Source organism: Dermacentor silvarum, chromosome 3 (genome assembly GCF_013339745.2).
Source record: "Dermacentor silvarum isolate Dsil-2018 chromosome 3, BIME_Dsil_1.4, whole genome shotgun sequence".
Lineage (NCBI taxonomy): Eukaryota > Metazoa > Arthropoda > Arachnida > Ixodida > Ixodidae > Dermacentor > Dermacentor silvarum.
This window is the reverse complement of record NC_051156.1, coordinates 108,943,708-108,962,283: the sequence shown is the minus strand read 5'-3', so window position 1 is coordinate 108,962,283 and position 18,576 is coordinate 108,943,708. Positions and strand designations below refer to the sequence as shown.

At 44.2% G+C, this 18,576-nt stretch overlaps 3 protein-coding genes across 4 annotated transcripts in view; all 3 read left to right on the top strand.

Moving 5' to 3' along the window:
- Nucleotides 1-18,576, top strand: part of LOC119445676 (monocarboxylate transporter 2) — a 172,376-nt gene that overhangs the window by 54,309 nt on the left and 99,491 nt on the right. The gene's annotated exons all lie outside the window — the stretch shown is intronic.
- LOC119444660 (monocarboxylate transporter 2) overlaps nt 1-18,576 on the top strand; it is a 163,567-nt gene that overhangs the window by 116,194 nt on the left and 28,797 nt on the right. The window lies entirely within an intron of this gene.
- Nucleotides 5,826-18,576, top strand: part of LOC119444659 (monocarboxylate transporter 9-like) — a 41,216-nt gene continuing 28,465 nt past the window's right edge. Inside the window, exons 1-2 of the mRNA XM_049663513.1 lie at nt 5,826-5,956; nt 8,674-8,786. Of these exons, the coding sequence (XP_049519470.1) occupies nt 5,904-5,956; nt 8,674-8,786 (166 nt within the window). The 5' untranslated portion in view covers nt 5,826-5,903. The remainder of the gene's footprint in view (nt 5,957-8,673; nt 8,787-18,576) is intronic.

Sequence of the window (18,576 nt, the reverse complement as noted above, 5' to 3'; positions counted from 1 at the left end):
TAAATGACTTTTTAACACTAGATTACTGCTCTAACGGCTCTGTATCCGACTCGCACTGTTAATACTCGCACGCTGTGTTCATATTTGCTATTGAAGGAACGTCGTTGAGCGGACGCTGAACCGCTCAGAACAAAAAAAAAAAAAAAAAAAAAAAAAGAAGGAGCGACAACTTCAAAATAGCAGACAGAATAGCAAAAAGGAAGATTAGTAAACAAAGGCAACAGGGTTGCGTGGATAAAAGGGGAGCAATAGCACGTTAAGTAAACAGTCCATACAGAGACATAATGGCCGCAGTGCCTCGGGGCAAACATCGTACAGCGTATCTAAATAACTCGACCCAGATTCCTATGTAGGCGCATCTCTCCACGTGTGTTAACGTTACGGCGCTATTTTTTACCTACGCAAAAGAAAGCGAGTGCGACGCGACTCCGCGGGCGGTCCACATACAGCTGGAATGAAAGCGGCAGACGTCATAAAAGATAGCGGCTATACACGTGTATCCACAGGCTGCTGGCTCAACAAGCAGTTAAAGCGCGAGAGGGCGATCTGTGTACTGCGAAAGGCGGAACGCTCAATGCAGAGTCGCTCCCGGATTAGCAATTTTTTATTCTGGCGAATCGGCTTGTACAGCAGTCTAGTACTTAATAAAATGAATGTTGTGGTATAGTTTCGATTAGAGCAATTACGATTGCCGTGGTTGAAGAAACGAACATGGGAGGACTGTTTGACTGCAGAATACTCGCTGTTTCAATCATGTCAGCCAGGGGTATATCACGAAAAAAATATATATAGCACGGTGCAATGTTTCGGTCAATTTAGTCTTTTGACAGCCACATTGTTGACGCTTATTTGCAATACTCATGTTACCGTATTGTTTTTTTTTACTTGCGTCTTTATTATAACAGAATCAAAATATCAAAGCTCCGTAGTACGAAACTTGTTTTCAGTTTTCCCTCATTCAGTGACCAACTATTTAGAAAGGCCTGCAGCAGCTCCTTAGCGCCTACGGCGTTATGCTAGTGAACACAATGTCACGGATTATATTTCCGCGCGCCGCGATTGGATTCTGAGATGGACGCTTATGTACCGAACTTTGGGTGCATTTTCAAGAATACTACCTAGTCAGCATTGTATTTTCAGAATTAAGTGCTGCGGCAGCTAAACTAGGCTGTAATTTTCTAGGTATAGATGAGAGTTTCTTTAAGTGGCCACATTGTGAAGACTACCGGGTTGAGACTGTGGTGGCTTATCTGTGCCACAGAAGAAGACGACGTAGATGCGTGCCCGGCCATAAATATTCAGTATGCTCGCGATCTCTGAGCAAAGTGCATTGCTGTGATAGTCGGTGACCTGGACGTGATGTTTTCCAAGTTGAACTAAACGTCTACCTTCAGGAACCAGGTTTCCAGCTGCTGGGGTAAAAACTGAGTGAGCTTTACTGCGTATAATGGCCATAGATGGCAGCGAGGGTTTAGAGAAATCTGGTGGGTCATTTTGTTCTATTGTGCACGTTACGAGCTACCACGCCATTATTAATAATCCAGCTGGAGATTTAGTCGGACTACGAGATGGCAGGTCAATTTTATTTACGTCGGGTTGAATCTATCTGTATGCGTTTCGTTGCTATTAATTAAAAGGGAGGTTGGACAATTTGTGATGCCATTCACGCTTCCTTCACTCCGCTTACTTCATTGTTTCTTTCTCTTATACGCCGTCTTCTTAGGGGCTGCTTCTATTCTTGTACCGAATCTCAAGGGTAGTAAATATTAGAGAGCTTTAGCTTATCCCGTATTCCTGCAAAGTTTAAACGCAGACGGACTGGGCGTTTTGCCGGATAGCTGGGGGGCGTAAACGTGAGCGGCTTCACATGCGTTGTCAACTCGTGCCGCAGAGCTGAATCAGACAAACGCAAAGCTAACATTGCATCAACCAACTGCATTCTACTTCGCTGCTGGTGTAAATTTTTGGCAGCGGACCCGTCGTGGTGGCGTAGTGGCTTTGGTGTTGCGCTGCTACGCTCGAGGTTGCCGCATTGAATCCCTGCCGCAGCGGACGCATTTCGATGAGAGCGAAAAGCAAAAACACCCGTGTACCATGCATTGGGTGCACGTTAAAGAGCCCCAGGCGGTTAAAATTAATAGGGAACCCCCAATACGGCTTGACTCATAATCATATTGGTCTTTTCGAACGCAAGATCCCAGAATTTTTTAATTTTCAGCAGTGCTGAATCGTGACACAATCACGCCTCCGGAAAAATTTAGGCCAGCAGCGAAAAAGAACACAATTGGTTACTGAACTATGAGCTCTGTGTTTATCCGGTTGAGCTCTGCGCCACTTCGTGGCTTTACCGCCACGGCCGCTCACGTTTACGCCTCCGCCCCTCGGTAAAACGCCCAGTCCGCCTGCGTTAACCGGGGTCCCGTGCAAGCTAAAACTGTTTGTTGATTCAATGTTAAGGGAATCGTCACACATCATTATTAAACGAGGGTACACACATGAATATACAGTGTCAAAGCGATCGTTTGCATCGCCTTGGTGTTATGGTGTTACCAAGTATGTCGAAGTAATTCTATTTTAACTTTACGGCACAATGGACGGAAACACCGCACATGAATAGGGAAATGAGTGAAAAAATTTATGCATATGATCAATGGCAAACCGGACTCATGCGAGCAAATGGTCCAAAGGTAACGCAGATAAACGCTAGAAATGATCCCGGTTTCCGCCCTTTCAGCAGTCAATTACTGCTGAAAGGGCGGAACGCAAAATGTGTAGTTTTTGAGGTTGATGCTCGAAATATCGTGGCACGAGATGGGTGGGCTTGCGCCGACGTCTGCCAGCATCGAGTTCTTTTTTACGGTCGCAGTAAGATGGAAATAATAACAACAATCCTCTAGAAAGACGACATTGGGTGAAGCGTTTACAATAAGCACGGAAATAATTTTTAGGCAGGAAAAACAGGTTACCTTAGTTTCAGGTTTCTATCTCAAAACCCATGACGTATAACAGCGCGAACTTGGACAAAGGACGGTGAGAGAGACAGACGTAGACAAGCGCCCGGTCGAACACCTTTCTATAACACCGGCTGCGTATGTTAACGCGAAATTGCCGCTTTCGTTGGAGATGCCTTCTAGATTAAGTTTCTGCATTTTTGTTTTCACCGCGGATTCTTGAGAAGCTTCTGTAATTACGAAAGGGCTTAGTCACAGTTTCAGATTTAACTGTACCTTTGCACAGAAAAATATGAGAGCGTGAGTATTTAAACTGGCAGGCATATTTAGTATACGAGCGTATAATCCAGTTTAAGAGCAAATATTCCAGTGGAACGCAAGAAAAAAAATTGCAGTGCGCAAGAACAAAATCTTGCTCATAGTTGTTATAACCTATACGAGGCGAACCTCGGGATTCTATATTGTTGCTAAGATAATGCAAAGAATAATTAAAATAACAAATGTTGACCCTTGGCTACATAACGTTATCCAACTATGTGGCGCTCTGTTTTTTTAATAAAGGTAGTACATCAAACGAAAAAAAATGAAAAGATGTTATGTTGAAAAAATGCGACATTGCTTCCATTTTTACTATGAAAGCTATATCGGCTTCAGCCAGACACCCATCGTTTCTTGCTTCCTTTCAACATCCCGAAAACATTCGCTGAGGTTTTTTCTGCTACTGCCGGTCTTTTTTCCTCTGAAGTTGTGGAGCTCAGTCTTGCCAACACGCTTCTTATCGAGGCGACTAATAACACACTCGCAGAATACAACCGCTTTCATGGCATGCCTACTGAAAACAGCACTTGGTGCTGCGTTTCAGTCGTTGTCCACTTCACACACATTTTAGCATGTTATGAGTGCAAAAATGACGAGAAATACACTGATAAAATGAACGAACACCAAACTACCACGCTCGCGCAATGCACTACATCTCGGTCGTTACTGGAAACATTGCAATGCGAACAAACACCTAACAAATTGAATTTATTTTGCATATCAAGTCGCATTATTGAACAAAACGAAGGAGACTGCCCTGCATAAGACTGACTGTAAGTACTCTCTACATCTTTTAAAGAAGTAAGATGCGCGGCTGTCATCGCCACGTTTGAATGGCTTGAAGCGATCGTTTGAGCTCGCCGTTGCACTGCTTTTCTCCTAAGACTCAATTTTTCCGGTTTAGGCCACCACACCATTGGCACTGAAGCTCTTGTGTTACGAGGCACTGCGCAAGTATAATCGCCATGGGCAGTCCCTCTGAAACTAATATATTTCTGTTCAGTCGATGTGGCTGCTATTCCGACACGCGCCCAACAGTCCTGAGATGATCTCAAGTACATCTACAATCTCTAGCACTAATTTATTTCGGGCTTTTGCTTGGGGCCTCCCAAATAGCAAGAATTCTCTGTTATATAACGTATTACTGTTATAGTTAAGGAACCTAAGTGTGCGTCGTAAATGCGGGCTTGTGCTCCCGTGCTTAACCCTTGCTTTAGGGTCGGTCTCGAAGCGCCCGAAGTGCCAAGCCACAGCTGCATCCCTTAAAAGCATGCTTCAGCTAGGTATTAACTCACACTTCACTATTCAAATTCGCGTAAAATGCAGGAATGGTCTCATGAGACCACTGCTGGACCCATTTTAGTAAAGTGTTTTGCATTTCAGAGAGATGGTAAATTCTAGCGACGGCAGTGACCAGAATAATAATTTAGGACCTCACATTCTACAAGAAAATCCAGGAAATTAGTAAGTTTCAAAATATTTCAAGCACGAAGCATATAAATATTTAAACGGGAACGAAAGCAAATGTCGGAGTTCTGTAAATTGCATCTGTTAGAACATTGAACGCGAACATAAGGGTGTACAGATTACATGAAATCGTTACCGTGCTTCGAGGACTTGCAAAAGTTCTCCTCACGAATTTGTGGTATATTTGAGAGCGCTGCATTCTGCTTCAGTTTGGTCCGCTTGAGATGTCTTAGTAGTTACAGCTGAAAGAATTGTTACAGCGTTATTTAGTATTAGAATACAGGGTTCAAAACGTGATAATTCAGTTCCATTTTTCAATTTTAAGCAATTAAATAACTGTTGACAGCCTCAATAATTTAGTTGCTTCCCACAGTACCAATATTTTAATTTGTTTTTTTTTCTATTCAGTTCAAGAAATCTCTGAGATGGAGCGCGAGCGCAATGGCTGCCGAGAAAAACGAGAGAGGGTGAGAGAGATAAAGAGAGAAAGAAGAAGGCTCTTTGTTATATCCCGGAGAGTTTTTGGCCTGATTGCTACCCAAGATCGGTATGATGAAAAATAAAATGATATGTACAGTTCAAGACCCAGATTCGTACGTTTCCACGTGCTTAAATCGAGCTCACGAGGTAATGCTTGCTCTTAAAGTAAGGGCAAGAACGGCAATCTTATCGCGGTGCAGATTATAGCGGGATACCTTGCCTTGTGCTACAGACGGTTGTTTGTTTCAGCGGGTCATCGTCCGTTCGCTTTTTTGTTTACGGCATATCTTGTGTCAGCAGTCGTCGCTCACGACGCACTTTCGTCATCTTGACGACTGGCACGTGCCGCGACTCCGCGTGAATTAGACGCGAATTTTCACGAAGGAAAAGCCCACATTTCTCCAAGAGAGAAAGATAGCAAAGACGAAAGACAGGGAGGGTAACGAGACACACACCCTGTTTGCTACCTTGCACTTGGAAAGGTGGATAAAGAATTGAGAACACAGAAAGAAGGAAACGGTCAGACTGCTGGTAGCGCGCGTGCGTGAAGGTGCTCATGGAGTCTACGAATGTTCGCCGAGACCTGATACTTCTCTAAATGTCTCGTTGCTTTCTGCGCCAGCCACGCACGTAGGCATCGTCCGAGGATCTTCGCATCTGATAAGGGTCTTGAGTGCAGCTGCTTTAATGCCCTCCGGAGAGGGCGAAGCTGGACGTCGTAACCAAGAGAGTCGTAACAAGTGAGTAGGGTAGGTCGGCATGCTCACGAGTACACTGACCCACGCTCGCACCGCACTCATTTCAAAGGCGTGAGGTAAAGCAAAACTCAGTGACGAAGGGGTGTGCGTGGACAGGTGTATGAGCGGGAGTGAGCGTCGGTGAGCTTTAATGGACGTGTGTATCAAGGTGAGGTGAGTGTGAGTCACCCGTGTGAACGTGAGTGGGCGACACTAAGTTTGAATGGAAGCGACTGTAACCGCTAGTGAGTGCTGGTGAGCCTGCGTAGGAACGTGAGCGAGTGGGATTGCACATGTGTGTGACCGAGTTTGAGTGAGTATCTGCTTAGTACTTCTAGAGTCCTATTAGCCCCGAGAACGACCTACAGGGGCGCTGCGAGCGCCGCTCGCGTGACGTCAGGGCAAGGACTCGCGCCTGTCGTCTGCTGTCGTTCGGGCGCTGTCTGGGCGCCTTCTGCAGTGCTTCCGCTTGTTCGCTGTAGTTCCCTGTGCTTGTATACTTACGACGGTCATCTCAGATACATTTTTACCTCGCCTTCATTTGCGCAAACTTATTCAAAGAGCTTATTTCCTAGACAATTTATTTCTCAAGGGCAACGCTGCAGTTCCAGCCGAAGGAGCTCAGACCAGCCCATTGCGTATTTTCATGCGCGGATCTAGACTTTCCAGATTGAGGGACTAATAAAAAAGCATAAATACCGCGTAACTAATAAAAGCACAAACGCATAAACATAGCACATAAGAATCCAGTTAGGATACCATAGCTGCAGTGGTGCAACGAGCATGTGACTATGACTGCTATATTTACCTTGATTTTAACCCATTACCGCGTGTTTGCTGATGACGAGTACCTCATGGTAAAATATCTAAGTTTTCATTTCTTCACAGAAACGCTCGGCAGTAACACGAGGACCTGACAATGCAGTTTAAATTCAACCAGCACCCCTTGTTTCTTTAACTGCTTCTCAAAATTTAGCCGTTCTTCACCGGTTAATTTTAAGTGGCGGTAATTTGAAGTAAAGCTAATTGAGACTTACAGCTATTTACAGAATACGCAAAGGAATGTATCAATATTTATTCAGTGTTCCGTACTACACGTACAACTCACATGTTCAATTTACTGCTGCTGGTTTCTTGAGGAACAGACATCATGAATCTGTTTGGCGAACGGACACAGGCTGCTCAGCCCTAATTTTATAGTGAAATATGCCTTTTGGACAGTGCGGCTGTAGCAAGAAAAAAGCCGAAGCCTCATTTATTAGCAGTATGGGGCTTATTGAAGATATCATTATTCCCCTGTGGAGGTCAAAAATCAAGTGAATTCATTTGAGGCTTCTGGTGTCTTCTTTATATGAGGTGGGTATGTGAGGTTCTCTTTTATGTACTCACGAAGCGAATAGTTCTCAGTTTGTGTAGTTAAATAATTCAGGATGGAGACATGGTGAGGCAGAAGGCGTTTGAATTTTCCTCCTCAGCGCAGCCTAAGCTGCGCTGTATAGCTCCGAGTATACCTTAGGCATAGCAATTGACGCTTAAATAACTGCTTCATGGTTTCAATTCGAAGTTGTAGTAAACTGATGGGTTTCGCAAATAATGCGTGCCTCGCCATAACGACAGTCGGTAGATTTAGTTGCGTAAGGGCTGTGCCATGATGTCGATAAAGGCAACTGAGGGCTACTATGAAAAATTTTCTCGCTTGCAATTGATAGGCTCTCGATCTTAACCACGAAACTGTTCTTTCAGGTGATTGCGGTTATGGTATTATTGAAGTATATACATACTATACGTGACGTGCCGTCGTGTTAACCGCCATGAGCAATGCGTTTTCTGGGTGCCTGTTTCAGAGAACGGTGAAAGTATGAGCAAATGTTTCATGCAAAATGCGCGCCTAACTCTTCGTTTTACGCATTAATAAAGTAGCCATATTTGACTAGAACAACTCACCATAGTAATAATAATCAGAAGATTCGCTGTCCAGTTTCCTTCTATCACGCATTTATAATATTGACATCAAATTCCAATACCAAGATTTTTCTTTTAAAATGCATTGTCTCTCATAGCTAAGCACTAAGGGAATTTTAAGTGTTTTGCGGAGCATCATACATAACTTTATGTGTTGAAATGGCAGACATTCTTTTTACGCAAAGTTTATGGACAGATACTGCGCATATACGCATTGCAAAACCACTAGACCCCTTCAATGCTACATAGCTTGCGATATCCACGCCACAAATTTTCACGCCTCGCAGTTTTGAAGAAACTGGCGTTCAGGCATGAGAGTAAAAAGAAGCCGACATATCTGTCAATAAGTACGGCTCGAGCCACCAATACTCCAAGCATGCACGAAAGGAACGAGCGCGCTCAGCAGCCGAGCGAGCGCCGTCCTGGCCGTGACGTCACTCGTAGAGGGCGCCACTCCAACTTCTCGCCGCTAATAACTCCTGAGATAAAGATTGCCGTGTATAGAACAACAGAAACACTACTGTTTTACTACGTAATGTTGCGGCCGGTTAACCGCGCAACATGTTAGTAAATCATAATGTTTTTGTTGTTGTTTACCAGGTAAATATTTATTTCATGAATATTTCTTCGACTTCAGCGAGCACTTCTAATCAAGCACAAATAAATAAATAAATACATAAATAAATAAATATGGTATAACCAGATGCTGTACAAATTTAACTTCAAGTTCTGCACTGCTTTGTTTTATTTGATGGCAGCGGCCGCAAAGGAAACACAACCATGCCTGGATGCTGGGCGCGCAATGGCTGGAACTGTTGCTCTCGACTGCCACAGCACGGCCCTGACAGCATCCACAGTTGGTTAGTGGCCGGTGAGCTGCGCGGTTCGCATTACAGGGTATCCAGAGCTTTGAGAACCCGATATAGCAGAGTGCACATGCTGGGTTCAATGCTGGGTGCAAGACAAGACGCCTGAAAAGAGATACAGCTGAATTTGTGCGTGGCTAATGGTGAATCGACGTGTTTGATGTGGTCACACAGCGACGTGCAGGAAAACGAGATAGATTTAAAAAAGAGGCTATTAATGTGGGGGGAAATAAACTGACCGAAAACATAAGAAAAATTTGATCACTTTCTTCGTTTGTAAAGCAAGAAGACCGCCAGAACTTTAGCTAGAAAATGAAACAGAAGCAGTCGAGAGTGTGGAGAAAGAAGTGGACAAAATGGGACCCAAGCTTAGATTGAGCGTGAAGCGTTGAGTTACATAGAACTGAACAAGGAGAAGTTAGGACATTTCAGAAAATAGCAAAGAAATCTTTCCGCTTTAACGCCAATTCACACATATGCATGGGGTCCACTTATTATTATTTTTTAAGCAAGGCGGTTTTCGTGCAGTGACAGAGAAAGCAAGGACAGGCCTGTGTGTATATCGACGCGGTGGGTATCAACCATCAAAGAACAGATAGAAACGCAGCTTAGATCGGAGTCCCGATTCCGCTTTTAAATGCAATAATCAATAATTAGCCATTGGAAGGTATACCTCACTCAAAGACAGAATAGAAAACTTTAACCAGTAATCGCCAAATTTTATTACCGGTGTTGCGTTTTACCGGCTCCACGTTGGCGGTCAGATAGGAGGGGCCTATATCGAGAAAAAGTGTGTGTGCAGCATGCCTCACTTTTTCTTTTTGGGCTGAGGTCAATTTTAGTATTGTTTCTTATGAATGCGTATTGGCGTACCGTTCTTCTGTCCCCGTGGAAAGCCTGGATATACTTAAGCATACGTAAAGGCTCCTGTCTCTCGAAGCGTTTCGCAAAGTCTTCTTAGGGTATATTTCGTGTAGTAGCAAAACAGACCCGTAGGATTCCCGAAGGGTTCGAGAACTGCCTTATACAGCTTTGATGTGTAGGTTGAGGAGTTTCGCTAAATGATATAGAACTGCGATGGTTGTTTCTGTCACTGAACAAACTGCATACTCAAACTGCGAAGAGCAAGAAAATGCAGTACGGACAGTTTTAGTATTTCATAACCAGCTGATGAAAGTCTTGCTGGACGCGTAACCTGCTGTCACGAGTTTCTCGCTTCTGGTTCAACACCTACACAGTTGCTACTGTGCATCTAGAATTACATATTACACGATTGTATTTGCTGGTTTTCAACGGCGAGATTTAAGATTTCTACTTATTGCAGTAATAATTTTGTAATAGTGACATCACGCAGACAAGGCGGTTTCTAATTTTTGTATAAATATGTTTGCTCACGGATGGGGCAGTTGGCACAGATTGGTGAAGGAACCGTTATACTAAAAAGGTTGTCTTGATAATCTCATGATGAGTGCACAGTAAGGGCGCTTGCACTTTCAGCCAGGCGTGAACACAAGCCGCCACTTCCGAGACATCGGCAAATCAAACGTTTCACGGGAATTTTCCTGCTAGAGGAGTCATTGCAGGTACGATGTCTAATAGCTGAAGTATCATAAATGTACATGTCTGTCAACTCTCCCGTTTTTTTTGTAATGCTTACGAAATAGGGCGTGTTTGACGATTTTAGAAAGGCTGCGTCATAATTTGGGGAAAAATATACGTTTTGTGGAAAAGTTTTGAAATTGTTGTAACATGGGGTGGCGCAATATTGCGCAAAATGCATGAAAAAAAATATTGGCGGTGCTTGCGCCGCCTATATGTGGCTCTGCAAGGGGGCGCATCTAAGCGGGGCATTTGCTTTGAACAAGCTTATTCATTGCAGTTCCTAAAACAAGCAAACTCGGCAGCAGTAATGTCGCTGAAAAAGTCCATATATATGGTCTAAAGACAATGTGTTGCATGCCAGCCTGTGTTGTTCGAAGTCTTATTGCAGCTTGTGTGTGCAGAGTCTGAAGTGCGCACGTATGCCATACCACAAATGGTGTTCTCAGAGCAAAGTTCAATGCGTGCAATCCTCTACCCCCCCCCCCCCCCCCCCCCACCTCCTTCCGTCCCAGGATCATTACGAATTTTAGAGCTCACAGATTGGCAGGTAAGAATACAGAACCTTCAAGCACGCGTGTTTCTTTCTACTAGCAACTGTGATTGCTTTGTCATGCGTACATTTTATGCATATTGTTACGTGTGGAAAGACACACACGAAAGAGGCTATTTACAATATATTTACACTGGAACCTGAACCGCCAGGCCGACACCTTGCTCTCGCCAAAAGCCCAGACACACATCATCGTCTTTCTCGCGGCGGCTCGTCTCTTGAGCATCTCTAGAGTATATCGCCTCCCCGGCGGCAAAAGCGCCGTCACGGTGCTGTTAAATATCCAAGGCGCTTGGAGAGGTGTAGGGTTTGAGTCGGGCGACGTGGACAATATCACTGGTTGTCACAGCGGAGGACGTAGTGGGCGTGGCTAGAAAAATTTCATAGGTGACATCGGTCACTTGGCATAGCACGCGATACGGGCCAGTGTACCAGGAGAGCAGTTTTTCACAAAGGCCAACTTTACGCGATGGTGACCAAAGCAACACGAGGGTACCGGGCGCAAAATGCACATCATGGTGACGGAGGTCGTAGCGTTGCTTCTGTTTGTCTTGAGACACTTGCAGACGAGCACGCGCCAGTTGGCGAGCATAGTCAGCACGGGCGATTGCATCACGGGCATAATCGCTAGTTGAAGCTGTGGTGGACGGAAGCACAGTATCTAGTGGTAGCGTCGGTTCATGGCGGGTAGCATAGGGTCGAAAGGTACGGGAATAAGCGTCGGCGTACGTCCGAGCAGGTGGTGGCCATCGGTTGCGGCAAGTGACAAGCGACGTGGCCGATGTGACAGCAGTGGAAGCAGATCAGGTTGTCATCAGGGGTACGCCATTCGGACGTGTTGCGGTATGGAGCAGAAAACGACGGCCGGGGACGAGGAGGGCCGCTAGAGAACTGGTGAACGCTGGGTTGAGTCATTGAACACACGGAGTTCAGACCCTTCTTCTCAAAATCCTGTCTGACGACGGCCTGAATCATGGTAATCGTGGTTGCAGGCGGATCGGGAGGCGTCGCGGAGAAGGCTGGCGAACAGGTGGCCTCTCGCTCGCGGCGAACAATACGGGTTACGTCGTCACAGGTGGTCGTCTGACGCAGTCGACCCTCACATGTCGACGTAGCAGCAGTGTTTGGTAGCCGCGTGATGTGGTGTGTGATACGGTGGCTCTTAGCCTGTTCAAGGCGACGACATTCTTTCATAATGGCGTCGATAGTCGACACGTTGCCGAAAACAAGCAAATGGAAAGCGTCGTCGGCAATGCCCTTTAGCACATGTGCCACTTTATCTGCTTCAGACATAGTGTCGTCAGCTTTGCGGCATAAAGCCAAAACGTCGAGGATGCATGAAACGTAGGGTCTCGTGTCTCTTGCGTCTCGTGTCTGAACACGAGACGCAAGAGCCTTTCTCGCGGCAACCTTGCGCCCAATGGGGTCGCCGAACAGTTCCCGTAGCTTTTCTTTGAAACTGTCCCAACTGGTTAACTCATCTTCATGCGTTTGGTGCCACACGCGTGGGGTGCGCCAAGGTAAAAGATGACATTGGCGAGCATAATCGTTGGGTCCCACCTGTTATTAGCACTGGCGTATTCATATAGCTTGATCCATTCGTCAACGTCCTGTCCCTCCAGGCCAGAGAACACACCAGGATCGCGATGTTGAGCAACCGGGACGATCGGAGCAGGCGGACGAGCCGAAGCCGTTGCAGATGCGGTCTCGTCACCGGGAGGCATGGTGACAAGCTCGATGTATCGACCACTTCGTAGTTCCGTGGCGAGGACGGGGATCGCAATCCTCCACCAGAATGTTACGTGTGGAAAGACACACACGAAAGAGGCTATTTACAATATATTTACACTGGAACCAAAACCGCCAGGTTGACACCTTGCTCGCGCCAAAAGCTTGCTTGCTTGCTTGCCTTCAAAAGTGGCTCGTACCCACTATAGGGGATTGCCCAAGAATCGGGTGATTGAAGGAAAACAATTATCCGAGTCTAATAAGGATCACTTGTGAAGATTTTTGAATGACGCAAGGAATTTATACATATAAAATTTAAGAATATAGCAAGGAAATCGTCCTGATTCAATCATGTACCCCACAACAGCAGCACCAACATCCTTATGACAATGTCCGAGAGAAGAGGCACCAAAAGATAGAATATTAGGTATCGTAATATTTAATCCAGCACTGTTAAATTTTGCTTCTAAAACATGTTTTCTTAATGAGGAAAAACGGCGGCATGACAGGAAGAAGTGTTCTATTGTTTCGTCTTCACCACAGTATGAGCACAAGGAGGAGGGCGCCAGACCACATCGATGTAGATAAAAGTTTAATGTAGGAATGCGACATCTGAATTTGGTAAAGAGGACTTCAAGTTTTCTATTATTGCAGAATTTTCTGTTCCAAGGAAATAGGAGGTGTCAATAATCAGTTAGATTTGTTAATGGCAGGTTCCAGGAGTATTGCATGACTGCCCGTCTCCTGAACCTAGAACACCCTTTCAAAGAACAATAAAATTTTCGGTCAGTCAGAAACTCGCTAAAATATTTTGTTATGTATTTTGGGAAATCAAGGTTAACTAATCGATTCAATAAAATTGCGTGTTCTACACTATCGTAAGCTTTTGATATATCTAAAGTTACTAGAGCTGCAATTTGTCTCTGGCGACGTGCTAGTTTTATACGGCTTTCCAGGTCCCCATGATACAGGAAGCTGATACAGGAAGAATCGGAAGGATTGGACCACTAAGGCACTAAGGGCAGCTCTCGCTAAGCTGTCAGCTAATTCATTGATAACTAATCCTTTGTGACCAGGCACCCATACCAATCTAATTAGTTTTAAGTTAGAAGGAATAAGACTTTGGAATGTGCGCGAAACTTGGGAGCCACTATTTGCAGTGAGAGCTGAACATAATGACAAAGAATCTGTTACCATTACAACTTCCAAAATTGATGAGTGCACTTTTCGTAGAGCCAATGTAACCGCCAGAACCTCAGCTAGAAATACTGGCATATAGTCTGGAAGTCTTAAGGAGAACGACCAGTCGAAAGCGGTAGAGGAAATTACAATTTCAGATTTTTCTTCTGATCGCGAGGCATCTGTCGCCATGACGACTGTTATTTTTAACTCCAATAAGTGATTTTCTAATAGCCCATTTATTATATTGTAAGAAAGGATTTTTGCGTTGTTTGGATATATCGTCGAAAATAATATGGAGATTCTCTCTCTCACTGCAAATTGGAGGGATCTCACATAATCGTACATCTAAGGGACCAACAAGTGCCTGCACGAAAACGACCTGAGGAGTCTGGAACCGGGGCCAGGAAGATTGAAAAAATATTGCAGGCTGGGAAATGAAAATAATTTGTAATTTTATAGGGAATTCATACATCTTTAAGAATGTTTGGACCGTTAATACCGAAATCTGCACAAAAGAGAAGGTAAATGTGTTTCTAGGTATAATACATTGTTGGCAACGAACTTTGGCAATCCAAGGCACAGGCGTAAAGCTTCCCGTTCCAGAAGAACAAGGGGATGTAATTTGTATGCCGGCGCACCTGAATATAGAACACATTCGAATTCCAAAATTGGCCGTATGTACATTTTATAAATCATCACAAGAGAGTCTATCCGCATTCCTGATCGACTGTTGTGAATCCTTCTTAGTATTCCAAGCGCTCGCACCCCTTTTTTATTTATGTATTCAATGTGCGTGCGCCGATTTAGCCGGTCATCGTATATTATGCAAATGTATTTTAGCGAGTCTACCTGAGGTATGTTCTGTAGGCGGTAGTTTATATGTATTGGATCTATTAAAGGAAAAGCTATTATTGCACATTTACTGACATTTAGGGAGAAGAGAATATTCAATAACTAGTTTTCTATGGCGCACAGGTATGTTTGTAATCGATTATATAAAGAATGGATGTAAATGTCAGATGCAAAAAAAGCAATATCATATTCGTAGACATATGTGTATATGTCATTATGGCAAGGTATAGAGCTTAGTAATATGTTAAATAATAACGGGGACATGACAGCTCCTTGTGGAACTCCATGAGATTGTCGACGTCTATTTGAAGAACATCCTTTCAAAGAACAATAAAATTTTCGGTCAGTCAGAAACTCGCTAAACTATTTTGTTATGTATTTTGGGAAATCAAGGTTAATTAATCGATTCAATAAAATTGTGTGTTCTACACTATCGTAAGCTTTTGTTATATCTAAAGTTACTAGAGCTGCAATTTGTCTCTGGCGACGTGCTAGTTTTATACGGCTTTCCAGGTCCCCATGAGCGTGCCAAATGGAACAGCCAGATCTAAGGCCAATTTGGAAAGGGCTGAGCGCTTCTTTGTCCTCTACTAATTTTATAAGACGAAAATTTAGAATTCTTTCTATTAATTTCACTAAATTGGAGGTTAGAGCAATTGGTCGAATATTATCAAGCGTGTATCCGTCACAATTATTTTTAAGAATCGGAATAATCTTAGCGAGTTTCCAACTGGAAGGTATCCGCGAAAATTGAATAGAATAATTCACTACGTCTAAAAGATCATCTGGGGACTCCTTGAATAAAATTTTTATCATTTTTGAGGTTATTCCGTCAACACCAGGGGCGGCATGTGGCATACTTTCCACTGCTGTGACCAGTTCTAACATAGTGATCTCCGTAAAATCATCGGACTGTATGCGTAACTTGGAAGATGGCGATAACAAGGACGTGAACCGGATTTCTAAACCCTTTGAAATTTCTTCTACCATTTGCGTCATTTCTTCACTAGTGAAGACCATCGATTCAATGTTACTCGGACGCGGAAGAATCTTTCTGCCACGAAGAAAAGTGAAAAGCGCTCGCTTGTTTTTAGATTTAGATAGATATTCGAAATGTTTGCAATCATAGTCGTATTTTGCTTTAGAAACTGTATGTTTAAATATAGTTCTGTAGAATTTATAATCACTCCAATTTTTTGGACACTGGTTATATAACAATTTTTTCCAGGCTGCTTTCCTTTTATAATCGCGTGAACAGTCGGTATTCCACCAAGGGTTGTAGGAGTAACCATTATTACTTCGAATTCTGAAGTCCGACTGCTCGCTAGATTTTTCAAGGGCTGAACAAATAATCTTCGTCTTTTCTTCATTGGACGCCTCAGAAAGTGACGAAATCACCGATCGCAAGGACTGCTTAAAGGTATTGTAGTTTAAAAACATTCGAGCTTGTTCATCCATTGTTGTAGTAGAACGGACTATTTGAAAGACCAGCGGGATGTGATCACTATTAGAGGCGCAATCAACAGTCAACCACGAAGACACAGAGAGACTATCGCTAGAGAATGTGAGATCAATTGCAGACTGATTTTGGCCACGCACGAATGTAGTTGCCCCAGAATTTACACAAGAAAGGTTATTATCTAATGACCAATTCCACAAGCGTTTACCGCATGAATCTGTCTTTAAACCCCATGAAACATGATGTGAATTGAAATCCCCAGTAAGTAAAACATCCCGCCCACAGCTAGCTAGAACACTGTCAAGAGAGCGAGTGTCCCGCACACCGGAAGGAAAATAAGTATTTACAATATAAAGAGGGAAACATCCTGGTAGAGTCAGTTCTATAGCCAGAATTTCGCGCTTAGAATCCATCAATTCGAATATAAATTTGGCTTTATGACATATTTTAGTCTAAATAAATATAATTAGTCCACCAGCTCTTGTAGGGCGGTCTAGTCTAAAAGATCTGTAAAATTTTAAATGGAAATTTTTCTCCGTTGTCAACCAAGTTTCCTGTAATACTATTATATCTGGAATAAGTTGGTTTGTAACAGAAAACAAATCTACAGAAGCTGATAATAGTGATCGGCAGTTCCACTGAAGAACCTTTAACAATCCTATGATGAAGAAGTTGCTGCTGTCGAAGGGGACTTCTTTGATGCACTATCCTCCAAAGTAAACTTCGACTGACATTTCTTTGACTTCGAATGGGGAAGTGAGGAAGAATCCTCACTGATTGTGGACATCGCTCTTTTTTGAGCACGAGCATTATGTTCTGCGTCTTTCATTTCGCAATCTTGAATGGTCTGGTTGGCGGAAGCAGAATGAGCGGGAGGGGAACTATTGCAGGCTGTGCCTTCTCCCGAGACAGTTGTCTCCCTCTTTCGATCGACAGATTGCTGCCCCGAATTTATAAGTTGATTTGCTACCGAGCATAAACCAGAAGCTTGCATTAACGTATTCATTTGCGAGGAAATAGCCTGTGCGATGCTTTCACCAAGATTTACCAACAACTGATCCATTGCCTTAGCCACGTCCTTTTGAACAGCATTTTCTATGGTTGCAGTGAGAGATGAGTCAAGTATTGTATTTTGTTTAGCTGTAACTCCTGCATAGCCAAATGTTCTTTCATTTACAATATTTGCAGCCTCTCTTCTGGAGCAACGTCTTTTATCCATAACTTCGAGGATCTGCACTTCTTGGGCCCACACAGAACAGTTAGAGTAATCGGCCGGATGGTTTCCTTCACAAAGGCAGCATCTCTCGTTTTCGGAAGTGCAATCACTGGGAGCGTGACTTTCCCCACATGTGCAGCAACGTTGGCTTGATTTGCATGCACCGATACTATGGCCAAATCGCCAGCAAACGCGACATTGAAGCGGACGCGGTGCAAGTGGATCTACTCTGAATATAAGGGGCTATATTTTGATCTCTGATGGGCAGGAAGTGCCAGCAAAAGTGGCTATCACTGATTCTGTTGGTACTCTGGTATTGTCCAACACTCGATTGCATCGATATACGGCAATCACTCCAGCTGCAGATAACTTTTCTAATGTTTCTGTCTGGGTAAGACTTGAGTTGACACCTCGTACTACTCCCTTGGTGCACGCGAGGTGAGTAGGGATAAATGCACTCACCGGAATGGCAGCGAAAGATGTGCTCTTGAGTAAGTCCGCAACACATGTCTGGTCTGGCGACCTACAAAGAATGCCTCCCCGGCCGAACTGCCTTACGTCCTAGATGGTCTGGTACAATGGAGTAGCAGCATGAAGAGCCTCCTGGGTAGCCTGAGTATTGTTCAGTTTAATGAAGTCTCCACTCGCCGGAACGATTGCCACGGGGATGCTAGTTACACCGCTGCGTGGAAAGAAATCCAAAGGTATCTCATGATTAGGAAGAGAAGCTGTCCAAGGGGAAAAACCCCTCCCGGGGGAGTTCTTGGACATCAGCTTAAGCTGGAGCAGGTAATACTACGGAGAAAATACGTTAAAATGAACAAGAAAAGGGATAAGATCACCCGATACTCAGACAAACCACCAGAGATCGAACGCAGGCACGACCTGCGTTCCAGGACACACTTCATCGGCTTTCTCGCGGCGGCTCTTCTCTTGAGCATCTCTAGATTCTAGACACCGTAATAATATGCCTGAGCGGCACACTGGGCACGAAGGTCAAGACAATGTTATTGGACTTAACAGCACACAGTTAGACAAGGACGAGCGTTCCCACGACAATTTTTGCGCTCGATTGACCATGCTAACAACCTCAAATGCCTGGCGTAGTGGGTTCTAGAGAGCACTTTACAACTTCTTTGCGAGTGCCCTTAAAGGAATGACTGCGCCAGCGTGCCGAAGCAAGCCGGTACAGAAGCGAAAACCTGA